Here is a 20,188-nt window from a genome sequence, read left to right as displayed (position 1 = left end):
CGTGCTTGTCTTGTGACGTCAAAAACACGCAAAAAATGACGTTCGATTTCAATCCAATGTTTTTTATTGGTTGCATAGTGATCTTGAACGCGATGTGGGTCGAAGACCGGTGGTCGGGGGAAATTGAGATGTAATCTAAATAATAAAGGGCGATGATGTCTTTGAGTGCGAACTTTAGTAGAAGCCTCTTTTCCCTTTTCTTTTTTGACGTTAATTTTAAGACTTCCTTTGACTTCAGTGAAATAATTATTTTGACGTTATGACTTCAATTCAAATGGGTGCTGTAATTGATAAAAGGATTATTCAGCTCACGACCACGCAAAATGAACTCATCATTACGTTTGATGGCCTTCAAAATTTGATTTGCTAAGAGCTAAAATAGGATGTAGCTACACGTACAAAGGTTAACCAGAGATGGTTTACAACCAATCTCTAGAGACACAGGTAACAATTAGTAAAAGGAACAAATGCTGGTGGACGAACAAAAGGAGCCAATGAGATATCTATTGTTTACGTCTACCAACATGGCGGCAATGACGTAACGTGCAAAGCAGAAAGGAACGTATCGTTTTAGTTTTATTTAGTTCCCAATGAGAACCATCAAAAGTCTATAAATTGTAGCTTTAGCATAATCTTTAACAGAGCAAGAAATTTCCGTGCGAAGGAAAGCTTTCGTGAAACAAGCTGTCTTATCGGGAAAGTTCTAGAAAGAATTGAGGAAAATCTTATTGCTATCGTGGTGAAGGATTTCGACATAATACGTGCCTCAAGGAGAAAAACTGCTTAAAATTTATAAATATTAATTACTGAAAGCTTTCTTTTTTCCCTGTAGACTAAGTAAACATAAACCTGTTAAGATGAACCCAGAAAATTTAAATATAAATATTATTATAGATCGCCTCAAGCACTTCTCGCGTCGTTTGAAAAGAAAAGGAATTGAAGAAAAAACGAAAAAACCTCTCAATTTTAGAGAAATAGGATTTCCTTATATTAAACTCCCGGTGATTATTGTGTGGGTTCTAAGAGAGTATCCTTTTTTGATATAAAAAGGAGATTAAACAAGAGTTCGATTGAACTGTTTCGGCATAATATAGTTTTCGTTATTATTGAAATTAACCATGTAATAGTGAATCTCAAGAAAAGAAATTACTTGGAATCATGATCAAGAGGTTGCATCGATTTTTTACTTCGAGTTCAACCTTCATTCTAATGTAACAGGCTCCAGTATGTGTCAATTTTTCGTCAAATACTGCTGGCTTGATCAAGAAGACTTTGTAATTTTGAACATGACATCGCAAAACCTTTTATCCCGTAGGCTTTTTGTTTTAAGAGCCGAAGTTACCTTTAAGCGGAACACCATTCCATGACTTGCCCCATAAAGTTTACCTACCCCATAGAGGTTTTTTATACTAAATACATTCGGTTTTTAACCAGCGGAATATTTCTTCGGAAGGCCTTGCAAGGAAAATGAAAAACGTCGTTTCCAAGCTCCTATCTCTTCGTATATTTCTGAGGAGGGAGAGATAGGTGCCTGGGCCAAAGTTTCGGAAGCTCGAAAGCTAAAGGTGTATTTCTTTCTCGAATTTCTCATCCAAACAAGCTCATCCAAACAAACTCATCCAAAGAAATTCATCCAAACAAACTATAGAATTTAACGAAGAACTACAATTCCTTCAATAGAAAACTGGACATTTAACACCTGTTGTGTCATTTCTCAGTCTTACGACGCCGAAGTATATCAAAACAAATTGAAGAGTCATGTGCAATTGAAGTCATGATGACTGAATAAAAACATTTGTGCTTAAGTTGCTTTAAGACTGAAAATTGTCGGAGACTTCTCAGATGTGTGACATGTACCCCTAAAGAGGGTGTCACACGGTTTATATGTCACGCTTGATTAAGCCCACACTCAATTCACGACGTCCCGAACGAGAGTTGCGAAAGAGACTAAGGCTGTCACATGAGGCATATGGTTTAACAAAACGACAGTTACATGGTTACCTCGTGATATCTTGAGACTCAAGAATGAAGATTTGGAAAAGGTTATTGGTAATTTCTCTCTTATAATAGGCTATTTTAAGTTACATTCCTACACCCCTTACATGCTTCGTGATTTTGATGCCTCGCGATATATGAAAATTGTTAAGAAAAAAAAGATTTGTTTTACCGACGACATCGATCTGACATAGGGAAATATTTAAGTTCATAATAATTTTGATGTCTCTCTAATTACACCAGCGATGAGGGACCAGTCATTATTTGCCGCCCAAGGGGAGAGAGGATGGGGGGTTTTGGGGATCACATGGTTTAAAGGGGAAAGGAGGAGCCTATCAGCTGTCGCTCACGGAGTATAAAGGGGTGACTAAAGAAAACTAAGGGGGGAGGCGGATCATGTAAATAGTACAAAACCTTATGGAGGGGATCAGATAATTTATTAAGACACAGCCAGAAACCTCCGAACATCCCCCTCCCATGGTAGTTAAAATGTTTCCTGTCACAACAGCTTAACTACGAGGTCGTGACCTAGATCAGGTTTCCGAGTAAGGATTGGAGCCTATTATTTCCGTCTATATCATGGACCTTTACCGAGTGATAAATGATAAGTTCCAGTCCTCACTCGGAAACTGATTTGAAATATCTATTTGAGTCACGATCTTAACTACATGCAAGAAACTATCCCATATTGATTGGCTACATCGGAACTAAATACAGGCTCAAAAATTGTTCCCTGATCAGCGCTATCTTCATGATCACATTTATCTAACGAGCTGAATGGGTTCAATGATCATGAAACATCGCGTTTAACTCATTCCACTCTCGTTTCCAGGTTGGGGTACCGGTAATACCAGGTAAAATCTCGTTGTCCTCCAAAATGTGGCACCGTAATTTAGGATTTTTGATGAGCTTAATCCAATCAACTTACGGTGCAATTTTTGTGAGTGTCGGAAGGGTGATCACAGACAGCGCGAATTCATGTTCTATACCAAAATCGCTCAGTTTGTTGTCACCTTCGAATATTCTGTCATCAAAAATGATCACTTGCTCTTTTACCGGTGTTGTTGTTATGTCCTTAATTTTCCCTTTTATATTTGTGAAGTTATCCTCCGGTTATGCATCTCTTACGATTTTAAAACCGTTCTGCTTCTATACGTGAGTGTGTATTTTGATAAAATGTTTTCTTCTGATAACAAGTTCCACGGCTGAATCTCTAGTGATGTGGTAGCTTTCCAAACTGCACTGTTCACCTTTAAGTTCCTGGTTGTCAAACATGAGTTGTAGCTGATTTGCCGGTGTTCCCATCTCTTCTGTTATTCTCCTTTTAACGTCCCGGATGATATCTCCCGATACAGTGTCCATTGTGATCGTCATCTTTCCAGATAGTGTCTTCAGATGAAGCCTATTACTCTGATGTTTCACATCCAGTCGTAAGGTAAATTCAGTCTGATTGTGGTAATCACTCAGAGGAAGGTGATCATTTCCAGCAAAGCTAAGGCGTTGTTGATTAATCGGAATCCCTTCTCTATCATGGATTATTTTTTTCACGCTCTGAAAATTATCTCTTGGTGACACATCTAAAGATGTCTTCCTTCCACTGGGAAACTTCACCGTGATATGAATACTGCGTAGTATTCTAATTAAGTGTAAAGTCGATTTCTCCTGAATGTTGTAGTCCTTCAAAGTACGGTTATCTTTAAGTAGCTTGCCACGATAGACGAGACCTTGCTGACCCGCTGGGATTCCTTCCTTGTCTTGAATTTTCGTTTTCACATTCTCTGTGGAGTCTGAGGGTTTTACATCTAAAGTTATCGTCTTCATAGTCAGTGTTTTCACAAAGATTTGCATACCACTATTAAAAGTTAAGTGCAAGGTCGCATCTCTGTGGATATTGTAGTCACTCAAGGTACGGCCATCTTCAAGTTGCTTACCAGACCAGACCAAACATTGCTGATCAGGTGGCAGTCCTTCTTTGTCTTGAATTTTCTCTTTCAGCCTCTCTATGGTGTCTGAGGGTTTCACTTCCAAAGTGATCGTCTTTCCAGTACATGTTTTCACAAAGACTTGCATGGCACTACCAATTTTTAGAAGTAAGTGTAAAGTTGATTCCCTCTGAACATTGTAGCTACCTAAAGTACGGCCATCTTCAAGTTGTTTACCGGCATAGAGCAGACGTTGCTGAATCAGTGGGATTCCTTCTTTGTTTTGAATAAAAGCTTTCACACTCTCGACCGGGTCTGAGGGTTTCACTTGCAAAGTGATCGTTTTTCCAATGGGTAATGTCAAAAAGATTTGCACGCCACCTCGAAGACCTCCTTCCGGGTGACTCTGCGGTAAGCTAACTGAACCTTTTTCGAGTGGTCCTCGTGGGATATCGTCGAGATTTTCCAAGGATGTTGAGTCTCGGCCGATTTCCATACTTCTGCTACTCTTCATGCCAAATGGACCATAATCTGAAAGCAAGTATAAAAAGAAAACTCTAATAGGCTTGATTTAGGACTAGAGCTGCCCCAGGTAACCTTATCAGACGCATTCACCCTAATAAATTGGATAAGTGATTGATTATAGAAAGCTTTATCATTCACGAATATATTTCTGTCTTTCTTGAGAATTTCAGTCACTCCCAACACCAAATTGTCAATCAGTATAAAGCAACCTAACCGAGGGGTCACATAAAGTACCCTTCTCTTCCGGTCCAGATCCATAAAGTATATTTCTCAAACTGATGACCATACATTTCTCTGCTGGTCATTAAAAGAAGTTTGCTTTAAATCGGCGTAAAATTTTATCGAGACAATATCCTCTCGTTGTTCATTCTCTTGAATGATAGTGACCTGTCTGAATCTAGTGAAAGAATAAATTTGTAACAGGTTCGGGGGGAGAGCATAAAAAAACATAACAAGCAAACCTATGCTGATGTGTTTTAAAGCACTAAAAAAGAGGATGCTCCATTTATTCGGTTAAAGGCAGCTCTCCGACGCATTTTGTACCTGCTCACCTGAACCCTGCAAAAAACACTTTCGTGCCGCCATGTAATCCTCCATCTGAATAGTTGTCGTCATATTCACCTCAATAAGGTCAAACTCCTTCAGAATGTCCTTTGTCACAAGATATTTCTGTGCCATATCATTCAGGTGACCTGTGCAATAGTCATACCACAGGGCGTCCAGTATCTCCAGTGAAGTACATAGTACTGTTAATATCAAACTTCCTGTCTGAGAATCCAGGACCAGAACTTTGCGTACCTCTCTTAAATACTGTAGAAAAGCACTCAGTTCCTCTGGTTTGGTTGTGTCAACTGTCTGAAAGTACTTGTGTGCGATGAAATTCATAACTCGTTGTGAGTTGGGTACAACATCGCTTCCAACACCTGCTTCTTCGACGTTTTCTGACCTTCCTGCTCGTTGTAGACCAGCGGATATAACAGGCTCCACCGCCTTACGCTTTACTCCAGTAACTACCCTTTCGTGGCTTCCTGCCTGGGTATCCTGTGTGTCTAGATCCGTTCTTTCTGAGGTTCCAGTAACTCCCAGCTCCTCAACACAAGCCTGGGTACCTTGAGAGGCTATAGTTACTGTCCTTGATGTCTCTCGTTTCGGATGAGGGTCTGGGATGGTCTCACAATTCATCCACATTTGAAGTTTAACTGTAAGGAGAAAGTGTGTCATTAATTGAAGCGACTAGCCATTTACAACAAAGCCAAAAGAGACTATTAATATGAGTGGTCGTCCGGCTGTAATCAGGTAACTATAACAAATTGACATCGTTTTCCGCTTCAAAAATATACGAGGCCGTTTCTGTCAAAATTAATGAACAATGCGTGCTGTAAGGGTAACCCTGATATGATGCGTAAGTGGCTATGTTAGAGGAAGAATACTCTTTAAATAAAAGATAATGGGAAAAAATCAACAAACTGACCTCCACCTACGGACTTGGCTCGGCCACCCAATTGTAATTGATCTTTGATGTCTTGGGCTTGATCTCGAAGCTCGTGCCTCAAGCGCTGTACTTCTTGGGCTGTAGATTCTACTTTCCCTCCAAGCTGATCTTTGATACCTTGGGCTTCATCTCGTACTTGTTGACCTAAGCGTCGTACCTCTTGCGTCGTGGTTTTTACTTCTCCTCCGAGCTGATCTTTCATACTTTGAGCTTCTTCTCGAACTTCTTGTCCTAACCGCTGTGACTCTTGGGCTATAGATTCTACTTTCTCTCCAAGCTGATCTTTGATTCCCTGGGCTTCATCTCGAACTTCTTGTCTCAAACACAGAACTTCTTGGGTTGAAGCTTTTAATTCTCGTTCAGTTCCTTCGACTTCTTTCTCCAAATGTTTCATTGAAGATTCGACCTTTTTCATGATTTCTTTTACTTCTGTATCATTCTGATACCAGCGCTGCAATTCCTCCACATGTCTCATGTCGTCTTCAGTGAGAGGATCTTTTAAAAATGTAGCAAAAGCATTCTGCCATTTTTTTGCCTTTGCAGGGCTGATCTGACCCGCAATTCTCACCAGGGCCTCGCTTATTTCTCTCCAAAGATCTGAAAACTTGTCATCTATGATTTCCATGTTCTCGTTCACATGACCATATATCGAATTGCGGTAGTATTTAATTCTCGCTAAATCGGCTTCAAAGCTGTGGTCTGTACTTGCAGGTAAACAATCCCAGCCCGTGGTAGGAGGGGTGAGGCCGCATATCGTCCTCAGCAACCGGAAAAGGAGAGTTATATCAAAGTCTGTTGACTTTCCATACACCCCCGGGAAAGGGTACAGGCAGTCCCACTGTGGTTTAGTGAGCTTTGCTACCTTTAGCAACTTCTTTGTGGCTGAATTCTGAAGTATTGTGGGAAGATTACTCGGTGGACATCTGATGTCAAAAACCTCCCTCAAGAGCACAGTACCTCCACTTATTAAAAGTCGGGCCATCCGTTGAAAATTATCTCTTCCTTTCGAAGAACGAAGCACCGCATCTGGATCCAGGGTGGCTGCCATTTTTAAAGAGGACAAACTGTGTAAGAGATAAACGGAGTTAATGGTAATTCTCACTTCCCTGCTTAAATTGGATGGGTGGATGATTAAAAAGAGAGAATAAAAACGGATTCCTCTCAATGATACTTGGAAATTTTCTATCCACGTTATGTGGGTATGGTTTTAATGGCAAGGAACTGCTGTTCAACAACTCTGATGTGTTTTTTTTTAAGCCTGTAAGAATATGAATTCTTACAAGAGTACCTGAAGTACTCTGACCTTAGTCCCTTTAGCAACAGCGAAATATATATAGAGTCCAACGAGTGACTTGAAATCTCATGTCCCACATCCTTAATTATTTAAATCAAAATAAAAGTTTGTTCACTCAAAAAGTTTAAAATTCTTTTACTTTTTAAGCTGTTCAGTTTTTGACAGCGCTTTGGAAAACTTTTATACGCCTTAGCAAAACTGACAGGGAAGTGTTATATCCATCTCGACAAAATATGTAAATAATAAAAGTTTGGGAAGTAAAGCACTAATACAGCTATATCTCCGTTTCACTTCGTAATAAAAATTCTACATTAAAGGACGTGAGTTTATTACTCAGTTACAGGAGAATTGAATATGCTTTTTCAACCTAAGGGAAACTAGGCGCGCTAGAATGTGTAGTACCTTGCGTGACACAAGAAAGAAAGCACTTAGTAGTCACGACACGGTTGATAACCACCCACTTAGTTTACTCACTATCATTTACACGAGTAGGTACACAATTTTCGTATCATCATTCTCTCCGGAGGTAAAAGTGTATGATGTATCACTTATCAAAACCAAAGGTTTTGTTTATTCGCTTGAGCGGGATAATGATAATGAGTAAATATCACGATGCACCGGCCGCTCTGATCATTCTATGTGGAGAAATAAACCGAAATTTTCATCGAACAGGAACCGAACGAGGCTCCAAATATTAGTAATATACTGAACGAGCTGGTCAATCATCTTTTAAGTATCAAAAATGACATTTCTATAGTAATGAAACTCAACTTTCGATTTTGGTGCCGATTCTCACAAGTGGATCACTCACTTACATCGCACTCATCTGACAGATTTCTCAATAAAAAAATCTACAACTTCAACAGATCTTCAAGAAAAATTTAACTAAAGGATTAGAGTTAGAGGAAAATGTAGAAATGTAGAAGAAAGCGTCTTACCTTTTCCTTCGTATTACATCTCAGGTATGCAATCTTTTTGCATCGGTAGACATGCAAATTTATCGTCCCAAGACCCGTGACAAGCGGAGGTGAATCAGTCAGCAACGTACCACGGGAAAGCAAAACGAAAAGATATTATAAGGGCAGGGTTAGTAGGGCATCGAATTGTCGTCCTTTGGTCAGTTTCACTTTTCAAGACTTCTAGACATGCAATTGTTTAGCTTATATTGTTCAAAGAGTGGAACCCTTTACAAAAGCGCTTTTTTAATTGTTATTTTCTTTTATATTCTATCGTTGCTTGGCACGGAATGATCACAAGAATTGAACGACCCACTCACGCCGGGGATTTTTAGGCTCTAATTTGGCCAAACCGACGGGCTCAAGTAATGCGTCAGCGGCTAACTTCCAACTGGCTATTCTCTAACAAAACATGGCGGACGCTGGTGCAGTGTTTTTGAATACTGTTCGTGGTGCGCTTGTAGTCGCAGAAGCTGAACTTTCGGGCAAAGATGGTCAAATTAATAATATGAGCGAAGCCCTAGATGATATAAATGGGTTGTTGGCACCAGTTTTGGTTCGACACTTCAATAACCGAACCGGATTTAAGCACATCTTGGGAGATTATTTTCCAATGTTTCAAAGGCAAGCCATGGATTGGCTCAAGACATTTCAGCGACGAATGTCTCCACGATGTTCCGTCAAACACGCCTGGCAAGTAGTCGTGGAGGAAAAGCTGCACAGAGAGCTTTTTCAAATTTTGGAAGCTATTGTTTCGCGGACACATTTCGGAGTTATAGCTGACCGAACACGAAAGAACTGTGTGTTTGCTTTCATCTCTCATGACAGAGTGAGAAAGGTATTTTCTGATTGTACAAAACAGGCCTTTTCTAGAGTTGGTGCGAAAATATGGAATGGCATCCCCCCTAAAATTCGTAAGGTAAAGAAAGCACCTTTTAAACGTGAGCTAACTCACTTGCTTTTGAAAATTCTTGAAATTGAGGAGATGAATGTTGACTTGCGCTACCTTGACCTTTCTAGCTTATATTTGTATTTCAACTGATTAACTTTCTCTTTGACCTGTTAAAAACTCCCTTGTGTGACTGGCTCAGTTAAAACCTTTAACATGATTATCACTACTATTATTATTTATTTTTATTTGCTCATTTATTTATTTATTTCATTGTTGCGTGTGTGTGTGCGTGTGTGTGTGTATGTCTGTGTGTGCGTGTGTGTGTGTGTGTGTGTGTGTGTGTGTTTGTGTGTGTGTGTGTGTGTATGTGTGAGAGCCTATACAGTGTCTGTTTAGGTAGCCCGCCTAGAATAGCTTTGCTAACTGCGGGCTACAAAAGCCTTTATTTCTTTCTTTCATTTAAAAAAAAAGGTAAACATACATGTGCCTGTAAAAGTTTCAAATGACTGAGTTATAAAAATATAATAATAATAATAATAATCATAATAAAAAAGTGCGTTTCATTGAAAATGCTTTCGTGTAAAACAAATAGAGCTGTTTGGGAAATTAAAGTAGCAGTTGTAGTAACAGGTACAAGTAATGGAGATCTACAATCGATTAATATCAATAAAGACTTAATTCAAGATAAATTGTAAATGAACCAATCATGTTGGACGGTCTCAAATACAACCAAATCACAATCTCTTCGATTTCCACTCCCTTTGTAAACATCACCATAGTGATATTGGTAGTCAGACACAATCCTCGAATTTCTTCAGAAAACTTTTTTTGTAACTTAATGTGGGTATTAGATGCTTCCTCAATGAAATATATCATGCGAATGTGATAAAAATTATTTTTGTTTGTTAGAGATCGAATTTTTCTCACTAGTGCGTACTTCGTGCATGAAAGTCCGAAAGCTACTTGCTTTTTGAACCACTTCAAATTCCCCAAAAAATGACTGATAATTTCAATAATTTTGAAAGAACTTTTCCATCAAAATTTCTCGTCGCTTAACTTGTGTTTAAGTTCATTTAGGAACGCGCCTGTCTGCAGGACATTTAGATCCACGTGTCGGAACCTTCATTTAATTAACCAACTTAGCCTTGAAGGTTCGACCCTTCGTTGACACAGGGACTTAGACTAGGTTTACACTAGAGGAAACTGCTCCGGATTCGTGATGAAACGTTTTAATACCGGATTGATTCCACCATTTACACGGAAGTGGACGAATCCAAAATAAAAACTTCCCGGTTTGGTTGTGTCTCCTGGAAATTTTGAATCGGCAATTTAAAGTGGGAACTTTGAATCCGATAACTTTTGAATCTGGAAAGGTTTGTCGTGTAACCGCTTTTTTCTCGAATCCGGATATTATTTCCACCTGCAATCTTTTGAGTTTGCGGTGAAACCAAAATGGATCTGGTGCTAACATTGCTAGCGGTCTCTGGTTGCCTAATCTTGTTGCAGGTTCAGGTGATAAAATTTTATCATGTGTACCGCAGTATTTCTGAGGAAATGCAAATTATTATTGTAAGGAAGTTTAACGTCAGCCACACTTAATCGCCGACGACGTCGATGGCTTAGCATCTGTCCAACTCAAATTTGCCTCTGTGGCATCTGGATCTACTCTAGCCTTTTTTGGGGAGGCATTTTCACTTTGTCGATCGAACCACAAAACAACACTGGGCTTGGTAACCATTCCATTTCAAATGTTCCCGGAGTTGTTGTTGTGTGTAAACGGTCAGGAATCTGAATATCCTTTCAGTGTAAATGCCTACGAGTCCAAATACTCCAAACTGGATGAATTTGGAAACATTTACGCATCCGGAAAACTCTCCTCTAGTGTAAACCTAGTCTTGATGTCCTTGTTTCCTCGACACGGGATCGAATCTATCTTTTACAAGGTCTGAAAGTTATATCTCTTACTAAATAGACCTTTTTCATTTTGTGGCCATGTGGTTTGAAATTCATAGATAAACAGTATTCAAAATGGCTGTTTAGTATGTGCTTTAGACGACATCTTATCGATGAAATTCCTTCTTTTCTCATCGAATTTGCATGTTCACGGTTAAATAAGCACTCAGTTGACTGAAGTAGTATAGAAGTCGATGAAAAGCGAAATGTGTGGTTTGTGGTTCCAGAAAATATCCATACCCCCCGCGGAAGACTTTTTGATTTGCACCCCTGACCCCCTAGGATTTTCCGTTCCAGGCGGTCCTTGATGACCCCCCCTCTCCCCAGGAATTTCCAGAATTTTAATCGGGGACTTCTTACCACCCTCGAAAATTCAAAGTGGTTTTTGTACTTATAAAAAGAGAAAGTGAATACTGAGTTGGTTATGTAAATGTGGTAGAATTTTATTACAACACTGAAACATTAAGGGTAACTTTAATAAAATTATAACACTTTGCTAAGCTTATACTTTTAGCTTCTTTGCCATCATTTTGACAAATCATATCCGTGTTGTTTTTATGTAAGATAATTTATAAGCTTAAACATCTGGTACGTATGATGCAAGATCCTTCGCAGTAGATAGCGCTATTTGTGCAATAGCGAAAATCAGACCTGAAAAAAATCAGGCCTGTACGGGATTCGAACCACTGAACCAAACATCTGGGTGGAAAAATTTAAACTGATTTCAAACGTCGACTGTTTCACGTACATTTTCGTGCTAACTCGGATGAGAACGTTTCACTTGCTTAAACAACTTTGCAAACGATAGTAAATAAAACAGAAACTTAGAAGGTTCTTTTATCTACACATTTTGTCACTTTCTTCAGGTTGATTCTCATTGAAAGACCAAAATCTTCACTAGCACACAAGTGTCAACTTGGTTTCGCGAACAATGTGATTTACTACAGTAGCTAGGTAGTCAGGCCTTCTGAAGGTCGAGCAAGAAATGCGAACGAAAGTACTCCAAGATGGCCATTTTAAATCGTTTTGACTCCGGCTGGCCAATCCGTTCTTAGCTTTGGGAGGTTGTAGCGCTAGATAACTCAAAGGAAAAACAGAAACATTAAAGCTTATAATGTTAACTTTATCTCAATGGCCAAGAGTACTGACTTTTGTTTCAAAACAAGCTATGTGAGTATGTTTTTGCGCTTCAGATCAATCTTATGTTGCTTTAAATGTTGTGTACGGGGTTCATTACCCTTTGGAAAAGTAGTTTCCCACGAACCCCCACTACCCCTTGGAAATTACTGCCCTTGAACCCCCCTCCCCCTCAGAATTTCCAATGATCTTCCGTGGGGGGGGGGGGGAGAATAGGATTGATATTATCTGGAACCGCACGATGGAGTTTTAAGCTGAGACTCCAAACAACCTCAAACTGGAAAACAAACTTGTGAACACGTGGTATTTTGGTTATATCAACTAAGTTGAAATTGTAAATTGGCCACCGTAAAGAGTTAAAAAGCTGACGTTTCAAGCGTTAGTCCTTTGTCAGACTGTTAGAGCATTACAATTTCAACTTAGTTGATATTACCCTGGTCCCAGAGGTTCTCTTCACTCAAAAAAAAAAATAGGATAATCTCTTCTCCCTAAAAAAGTCTCTGCCAAGCACCAACAATGAGCTGTGAAGCAGCGAGCAGTCGAGAGAACCTCTGGTGGAGATTGTTGAGAACCTCACTTTGGTGCATTCGGCTGTTTTGACAGCTGATCAAATCTATCGCTTTTCAACAGCCAATAGGAAACGTCAATATCAAAGAAAAAACAATCATAGCCAATCAGATCACGAAGATCATCAGCTGAGTGCGCCAAAGTGAGGTTCTCAACGGTCTCCACCAGAGGTTCTCTCGACTGCTCGCTGCTTTGCAGCTTGTTGTCGGCACTTTGCGCTGATTTTTTTTGGGAGAAGAGATTTATCCTAGTTTTTTTTAGAGAGAAGAGAACCTCTGGGACCAGGGTAAGTTGATATAACCAAATTATCTTGTTACCCCCCAATGACACAGCACCACAGTTTCTTTTCACCCGTTATTCATTTGTGAGCTTATGATTTTGCAAGGCCACAAGGATACTTAAAATGGGCACAAAAGGGGAGCAAATGCATCACAAAAAGAACACTTGGCAATTTTGTGATGTGATATTAGAATGGATCTATGTTTCGTTGAAAACTATTAAGTTTTTTTTGTTTGGTGATGATTTGTCACACTTTGGGACACACTTTGGTTATGTGATTGGCAGCCGGTAGGGTCATTAAAGACTGAGTAACCGGCCGTTTGATATTTTTCTGAAAATTTGACAGATTGAGGGAACCCGCGCAATCCAAACTATTATCTTTCGATGAGGAACTTCTAAGCAATAACCTCTAATGTTCAGTCATGTTTAATGCAGGGCTTTGAATATGGGGTCCACTGCCGGTCACAGTTCTCCAATAAGTGAATGACTGGCAGTTGGAAATGTTTTGAAAAACTTAAGAATTCGAGACAACTTATGCAATCCAAACTGTTATATTTAGATGAGGAACTACTAAGTGATCCCAAGGAGATTTATAACTTTCATGTACAACACTCTGTTTACGCTGGACTATTAGTGTTAACATCCATGATTTCATTCCACCGTTAACTTGCATTACAAAGGGAAGGTTTTGCTTGTTAGGAATCTGTCAACTGTTGTGCTTAATGTTCATGATCAAACCTGCCTAACATTATCACGCAATTAACTCGTAAAACTTGCAAAACTTGCAATACTAGCGATTAAGTTTGGCAAAGTAGAAGCGTGACGTCTGAACTGGGCTATAGTGTCAACTGGTAGAACCTTGCATCAATTACATGAGGTCCAAGAAACTGAATACTGCTTGATCAGACCTCACCCTCACTGGAAACATGCTGTTAACAAAGTTTTTATAAGGGAGTGCTCTTCAGATACTGATTGCACTCTTTTCTTACTGACTGTTGGACTATATGTAAGTTGCATAGGTTTTACAATATACGTAACTTACATCTATAAAATAGGTCTCGGTTGAAGATAGAAGCCAAATGTCTAAAAATGTTTAGTTCAGCTGAAATTCATAATGCCTTTGGTATGGACATGTACTGAATTAATTTTTTAATAATTTACATTAAAAAATCACAACTGATTGGCCTAAAAGAGTGTATTTCTCATGTAAACCAAGTACAAAGTTGTAACATGCAAGCAAATTACAAATATTGCCTTTGTGTTGTCAAAAGTTTGTCAGTCTTGACTTTCTGTGATCCTTTTTTCTTAGATAACAAGATTTCATCCTGCAATTTGGTGTCAATAAGTATTTGTAAATTTTTCAAAGACTACACATTGCACTTGCTTTATGAGCTTGTGGAATTTGCACTTGAAATCAAGTTACCTAGACAAAGTGCCAAAAATGGTGAATTAGATGTTCTGCAACAATTTCATGGAAATCTGATTGCATACTTCCTCAGTTTTTAAGAGAAAATGTAAGAAATTAAAAAGAAATCCTGGATATAAACTGATAATTAGGTAGAAAAAGTCGACATCATCCGAGCTTGAAAGAGTGTGCAGGGAATTTTTGTTATTTCCAATTAAATGAAAACTATTTGCAAAGAAAAGGATTTTGGCAAACTATATTCCTAAAATCAGAATGCAGTCGGCATTCCTACTGTCAGCACCACAGTTAGTTTGCTTGGGTAGAGAGAGATTGTAAGAATCGCATGTCATGTTAAAATAAAGTGCACAAGACACAGTGTTCTTCTTTTTTTTAACATAAACCACTGTCTTCAGCACATTACCTCATCTAATGCATATAGCTGGCTTTTTGTCCCCTTCACTGGTTAACTGTACATGAATATGTGAGTACCCCTCTCAGTAATCAACACTACTTATAACAAGCAGTAGTGAAAATAAAGCCTAAAAAATTCAGGTCTGTACAAATTTGAACCCAAGACCTCTGCTATACCCATACAGTGCTCTTCCAACTGAGCTAGCAAGCCAACTGAGAGGTGGCATTTTGTTGGTGTCTAATGATCTTGTGAAGTGATGAATTGAAAATGACTGTGCATTTATGAAAATTATATATGTGAAATGCAGGTTATTAAATGAATACAATGTATGTGAATGATCTTCATTGCTGTGTTTATTGCATTACCCCATTATTGGGATCCACATTTCACATGTGTGATTTTTGATATAATGACAGCCATTTAACTGTACATGGTTCACATAAAAAGTGGATTGTTAAAGTGTATATGACATGAAATTTTTTTTTTCTTTTCTGCTAGTTCGATATATATAACAAACGGTTCGAGAGCTAAAAATCGTTGAAAATAATTATAAACACATAGTTTTCGTTAAACTACGCGCTAAGTTGGCTTAAAATTTGTCCCCTCGAACGCGCGGCCAAAAGGTCACGTGAACTTAACCTGTGACGTCAGGTTGTTTGACTCTCATTGGACCACTTTCATAAATGGCTGCCGGATTAAAATTCTTTTGTTTACATATAAATTTGCCAGGGTGGCCTCGTTCTCCAGTACAAAATTCAAAAGAATACATTATCTCAAGCGAGGCCACTCGGGCAAATTTAATATTAATCCGGCAGCCATTTATGAAAGTGGTCTATGGCGGAAAAGAAGAGGCCAGTACGGAAAGGTGGACGTTATTGTGTGGCTGGGGCGCCCAGCAATAGAAGCTGTACGAATACCAGCTACACACCGGGTATTTCGATGCACCAGTTTCCTGTAAATCCAACAGTGAGAGCCCAATGGGTGAAATTCGTGCAGCGGCACCGAGTTGATTTCGGCGAACCTGTGCCAAACATGCCTCGTTGTGTTCGGCTCACTTTGAGCAAAGTTGTTACGAGGGCAGCTTGGCATTTTCGCTGGACGGTATGACGCAAGTAAAACGGAACAAAGTTCTTATCAAGGGCTCTGTTCCAACAAGACATGCAGTTCTACCAGAAGGTCCTGAAGTTCTGACAGATCGCAAAAGGCGACAGGTAAGCGTTTTCTCGTGATCTCCGATCATTAACATTAACATGTGTAAGCTTTTGTGATGTAAATAACCTATTCTGTGGTGAGTTTATAAAATTTTTGGAAGCATTGTGTAAAATGTCCGTATCTAATTGCGGTTTTGCCGTGCTGAAAGCAAACTGAACTGCTAAAACCTATACCTTAGTGAATCATCATCATGTTCACTGGAGTTTTGAGTATTGATTTATACAAGCTTCGTGATCGTTTCGAATCCTATATATAATCTTAGCAAAAGCAAGGGTGTCTTGTGCTCGATATATTTTATCAACCAGGATATTTTATGTTTTTGCTGCAGCTAAGGCGTGATGCCTTTGCAGAGTTTCATGAGTTGGAGGCGAAGAAAAGGAAGGTTGATGAGGCGAGGGAAGAATCAATGAGTCACCCTGTAGATGATCATGATGATGACACAAATGAAGAGAATCCGTTCAACATCGCAACAGATGTGTGCATGAGCCCAATTGATGAAAGTTCCGCCAGCACCAATGCCTCAATTGCTACTGTTTCTGTTATCACTCCTTTCACTTCTCCAGTTGCCTTGACCTCCACCAACAATACCTGTGCTACGCCAGTCAATACAACACCTGTTTCTTTCACAACTCCATCCCCCAACGTAACACCATTGCAAGGCAGCTCTTGTGTAGATTGTGTATATAAATCCAAATTAAAAAATCAGAAGAAGCAAACTATGCGTCTAAGGAGAATAGTAAAGGAACAGAAAAAGGAGATAAGAGAGCTCAAAAGTGTGAGTGCTAAACAAAACCTATTTATGCTTTCTTGTAGCTTTGTATAATGGCAAAAGAATATCCATATTGAACTTGATTCAAGTGTTCCTAGTGCTACTCACTCTCACTAGTAATGGATCATTTATTCCTTCTTGTTTGTTTGTTATTATAGAAAGTAATTGAAACAGCGTCTGAAGGGGAAATTGATATGCAGGAGGAAAGTGGGTCCAAAGATTTCTTTATCTGGTCAAGCACTGGGAGTGATACAGATATGGCAACAGAGAATGAGGATGGGGACTGGAAGTCACAGGCAGGAGGTTCCACAGAAGCTGAAGGTACTGATGATGATGAAGAGGAAGAGAATCTCTCAGAAGAAAGCATGGAAAAAGATATCAGGTGAGACTACTATTGTAGCTTTCATTGTAATTATACCACTTGCTTGAGTGGATTGAGGCACTTAGGGAGTTATGGGAAAGGACAAAGGGAAAATAGCCCTTTTTCCCATCCATAACTCCTCATGTTCATCAATTCACTCTCATATCCAATCTTCTCTCACCCTCAAAACATATAAGTAGCTACTGGGTTTGAGTCTGAGTTTATTGTTTGTACCACTTGACAATAATTCATTATGTAACTTGAGTATATTATTGAAAGGACTCAGCCATGCCTTTTATTTTGCAGAGTTGATCCAGATACCCCTGAACATGATGAACCCAAGTTCATTGTATTTTACAGCATGCTGCTTCATATTTTCACACTTTTCTGCTTCAAGTGTAAAGAAAGCAATCCTACAGCAAGGATGAAGCAAGATGGGACCATGGTTACTGTAACACAGAGCTGTTCAAAATGCCATGGTAACTACATCTGGAAATCCTAGCCTACTGTTCTTGGAAAATATCCTGCTGGCAATATCTTGTTGAGCTTTGCAGTCTTGATGGCTGGAGCATCTATAAACAAGATATTGCTGGTTTTCCGCCTCATGGGGCTCCATGTATTCTCTGCCCGTACCTATTTTAGGCACCAGAAGTCATTCCTAGTTCCAGTTGTTCTTCATCACTGGGAAACATACCAAGCCAATCTCATCAGCAAGATCAGAAAGTTAAAAAATGTTGCTTGGACAGGGGATGGACGGTTTGATTCAGTGGGGCACTCTGCCAAATATGGGGTCTACACAATGTTCTGCACCACAATCATGAAAATCGTCCACTTTGAATTAGTTCAGGTAAGTCAAGTTCTTTTTGGAAGAATAAATTATCATCAATTGTTACTAGAAATGTAAAAAATATTAATGGAATTGCATGATATTACTGCATTGCTTTATAGTATTATTACGATGCTATTTTCAGGGTATTCTAACTGGTAGTACATTCCCAGTTACTAGATTATTATTTATTATCAGTGGGAGTTATGTTTGGTTCAAACACGATTAACATGAACGTTACAATTATAATTGTAGTGAGTAACCTTTCATTCCCTTATATTTCTCCTTTTATTACTCAGGCAAATGAAACTGGTGGCAGCCAACAGACAGAACTCGAGGGGGCAAAGAGATGTTTTTCCTATTTGCAGCGTGTTGGTCTGACAATTGCTATTTTTGTGTCTGACCGGCACAGGGGCATAGCAAAGTGGATTCGAGAGAATTGTGTCAATACCAGGCATTACTATGATATTTGGCATGTGGCAAGATCATTAACTAAGAAGTTATTGAGCTTAAGTAAAGAGAAAGGATGTGAAATAATCAAATATTGGATGAAAGGAATACGTAGACATTTGTACTGGTGTGCGACTTCAACAAAAGCTGGCTTTGAGTCTCTTATCATTGCCAAATGGAATTCATTTATGCGCCATGTCAGTAATAAACATGTTAATCACCCAGATCCACTCTATCAACAATGTCATCATGGAGAACTTGAACCCAGAAAGTGGATAAGAGTTGGTGAGGAATTTTTTCGTTGCTTTTGATGATATACAGTATCAGTACCCATGTGGCTACCCTTCTCTCAATCCTCCTTGTCATATTCTTTGTGTGGAGTTAAATGACTGGATGATGACACTCTTGGGATAAAGTCTATCATTTGAAATTGGCAAATGAGCTCATACATACTTTACATCCTCTAATCTCAACAATGTACAATGTAGTGTGTCATTTTAAAATTGTTCAATAATACTTTTGGTAGGCACTGCAGCATATGACAAATTGAAATTGCTGTTGACAAAGAAGATCCTTCTGAATGACATAAAAAAACTCTCACCAGATGCCCAGACAAGTTGCCTAGAAGGCTTCCATGCCACCCTAAACAACTGGCATCCCAAGTTGATTTGTTACTCTTGGTTAGGTTCTATTTGCAGGTATGTGTATGTTGTATTACAGTGACTCTCACCTAAATATGTTGCATACAATATTTTATCCTTTTCCTTTTACACTCTGTAGATGTAGTATTCCTGGAAGTTTTATGGCCAAAGTAGTGTTTTGTATTGCAGTTTTAGCTAAAAACTGTCATTTTTCAAAATGAATGGGTATGTGACTGCTAAATGTTACACATGATCTATTGACCAGACATCATGCAACATGTCTACAATGTATGCAAGTACACAAAACAGTATTTTTTATCATTTATCACATTCCCATCCCCTTAATTCCTTTCCTTGGTTCTTTCCCTTGTGTTCCAACCATTATCATACACAATCTCATTTTCAGATTTTCATGTGTTTGCTCATCTAAAGTAAAATTTTCTAGGCACGTACTGGCAAGCTTGCATTTTAATGAAAACCTCAGAAGAGAAACCCAAACATCAAGAGATGGAAAAGATTACATTCGGGTGACTTATCCAAAATTTAAACTGGGAGAAGAGGTTGTTAGAGAGGTGGCATCCCCACCTAGCTATGGTAATTATCGACCATTATTATTTTAAAAGTACAGTGGCTACACTGAACTAAGTGTAGGAAATGTTATGCTCTTTTGTTAAGTAGGAGTCAGATCACTCTTTTTACCATGATAAGTACTACTGACCAGCATCTTGTGTAAAAGACTCTGCTTCACCTTGTTTCCTTATACCTGATAAAACACTGTTGCACGTTTTTCAAATTACGTCGACATTTTATATGAATTGGGCTGTGATCTTTTCAGGGTATGTTGATACACTGAAGAATCTTCTCTTCACCTTGCCAAAGGCAGAAATGAAGAAAGTACATGAGAAGTATGCAGCAAGGGTACCAGAACCCCTCAACCGGCAGTTCCCAGACAGAGTAAATAAAGAGAATGCTGTAAAGTTTTACCAGGCAAGAAAGGCAATGAAGAAAACGTCACTATTTCCACCAGGTTAGTTTGCTTTGACTCTTCAAAGCTCATGAAGCCCAATGTTCAAATATGACATAATGTTCTACGTACCAAC

The 20,188-nt window shown here is 39.0% G+C and overlaps 1 protein-coding gene and 1 pseudogene across 2 annotated transcripts in view; one reads left to right on the top strand and one right to left on the bottom strand.

Moving 5' to 3' along the window:
• Positions 1-2,410: 2,410 nt before the first annotated feature.
• Positions 2,411-8,477, bottom strand: LOC111338372 (uncharacterized). Its single transcript, XM_088744716.1, has 4 exons — positions 8,167-8,477; positions 5,914-6,998; positions 4,994-5,641; positions 2,411-4,448 (listed from the first exon to the last, which is right to left on the bottom strand). The coding sequence occupies exons 2-4, from the start codon at positions 6,980-6,982 to the stop codon at positions 3,145-3,147; spliced, it is 3,021 nt and encodes a 1,006-aa protein (XP_088600842.1). The 5' UTR covers positions 6,983-6,998; positions 8,167-8,477; the 3' UTR covers positions 2,411-3,144.
• A 7,034-nt stretch (positions 8,478-15,511) lies between these two features.
• Positions 15,512-20,188, top strand: part of LOC148716062 (uncharacterized) — a 5,062-nt pseudogene continuing 385 nt past the window's right edge. The window contains exons 1-8 of the transcript XR_015995206.1: positions 15,512-16,040; positions 16,370-16,816; positions 16,969-17,192; positions 17,478-18,018; positions 18,297-18,732; positions 18,974-19,145; positions 19,495-19,682; positions 19,924-20,115. The product of XR_015995206.1 is annotated as an uncharacterized LOC148716062 (transcript). The remainder of the gene's footprint in view (positions 16,041-16,369; positions 16,817-16,968; positions 17,193-17,477; positions 18,019-18,296; positions 18,733-18,973; positions 19,146-19,494; positions 19,683-19,923; positions 20,116-20,188) is intronic.

This window comes from Stylophora pistillata, chromosome 14 (assembly GCF_964205215.1).
Source record: "Stylophora pistillata chromosome 14, jaStyPist1.2, whole genome shotgun sequence".
Lineage (NCBI taxonomy): Eukaryota > Metazoa > Cnidaria > Anthozoa > Scleractinia > Pocilloporidae > Stylophora > Stylophora pistillata.
Note: the sequence above shows the minus strand (reverse complement) of the source record. Positions and strands in the feature narration are given on the sequence as shown.

What these genes read in the sequence shown, in the direction of transcription:
- LOC111338372 (XM_088744716.1), bottom strand. Translation starts at nt 6,982, where the DNA reads ATGGCAGCCACCCTGGATCCAGATGCGGTGCTTCGTTCTTCGAAAGGA. An exon ending in AGCCAAGTCCGTAGGTGGAG is followed by an intron (nt 5,642 to 5,913) that starts GTCAGTTTGTTG and finishes TTCTCCTTACAG; the next exon opens with TTAAACTTCAAATGTGGATG. An exon ending in GTGTTTTTTGCAGGGTTCAG is followed by an intron (nt 4,449 to 4,993) that starts GTGAGCAGGTAC and finishes ACTTGCTTTCAG; the next exon opens with ATTATGGTCCATTTGGCATG.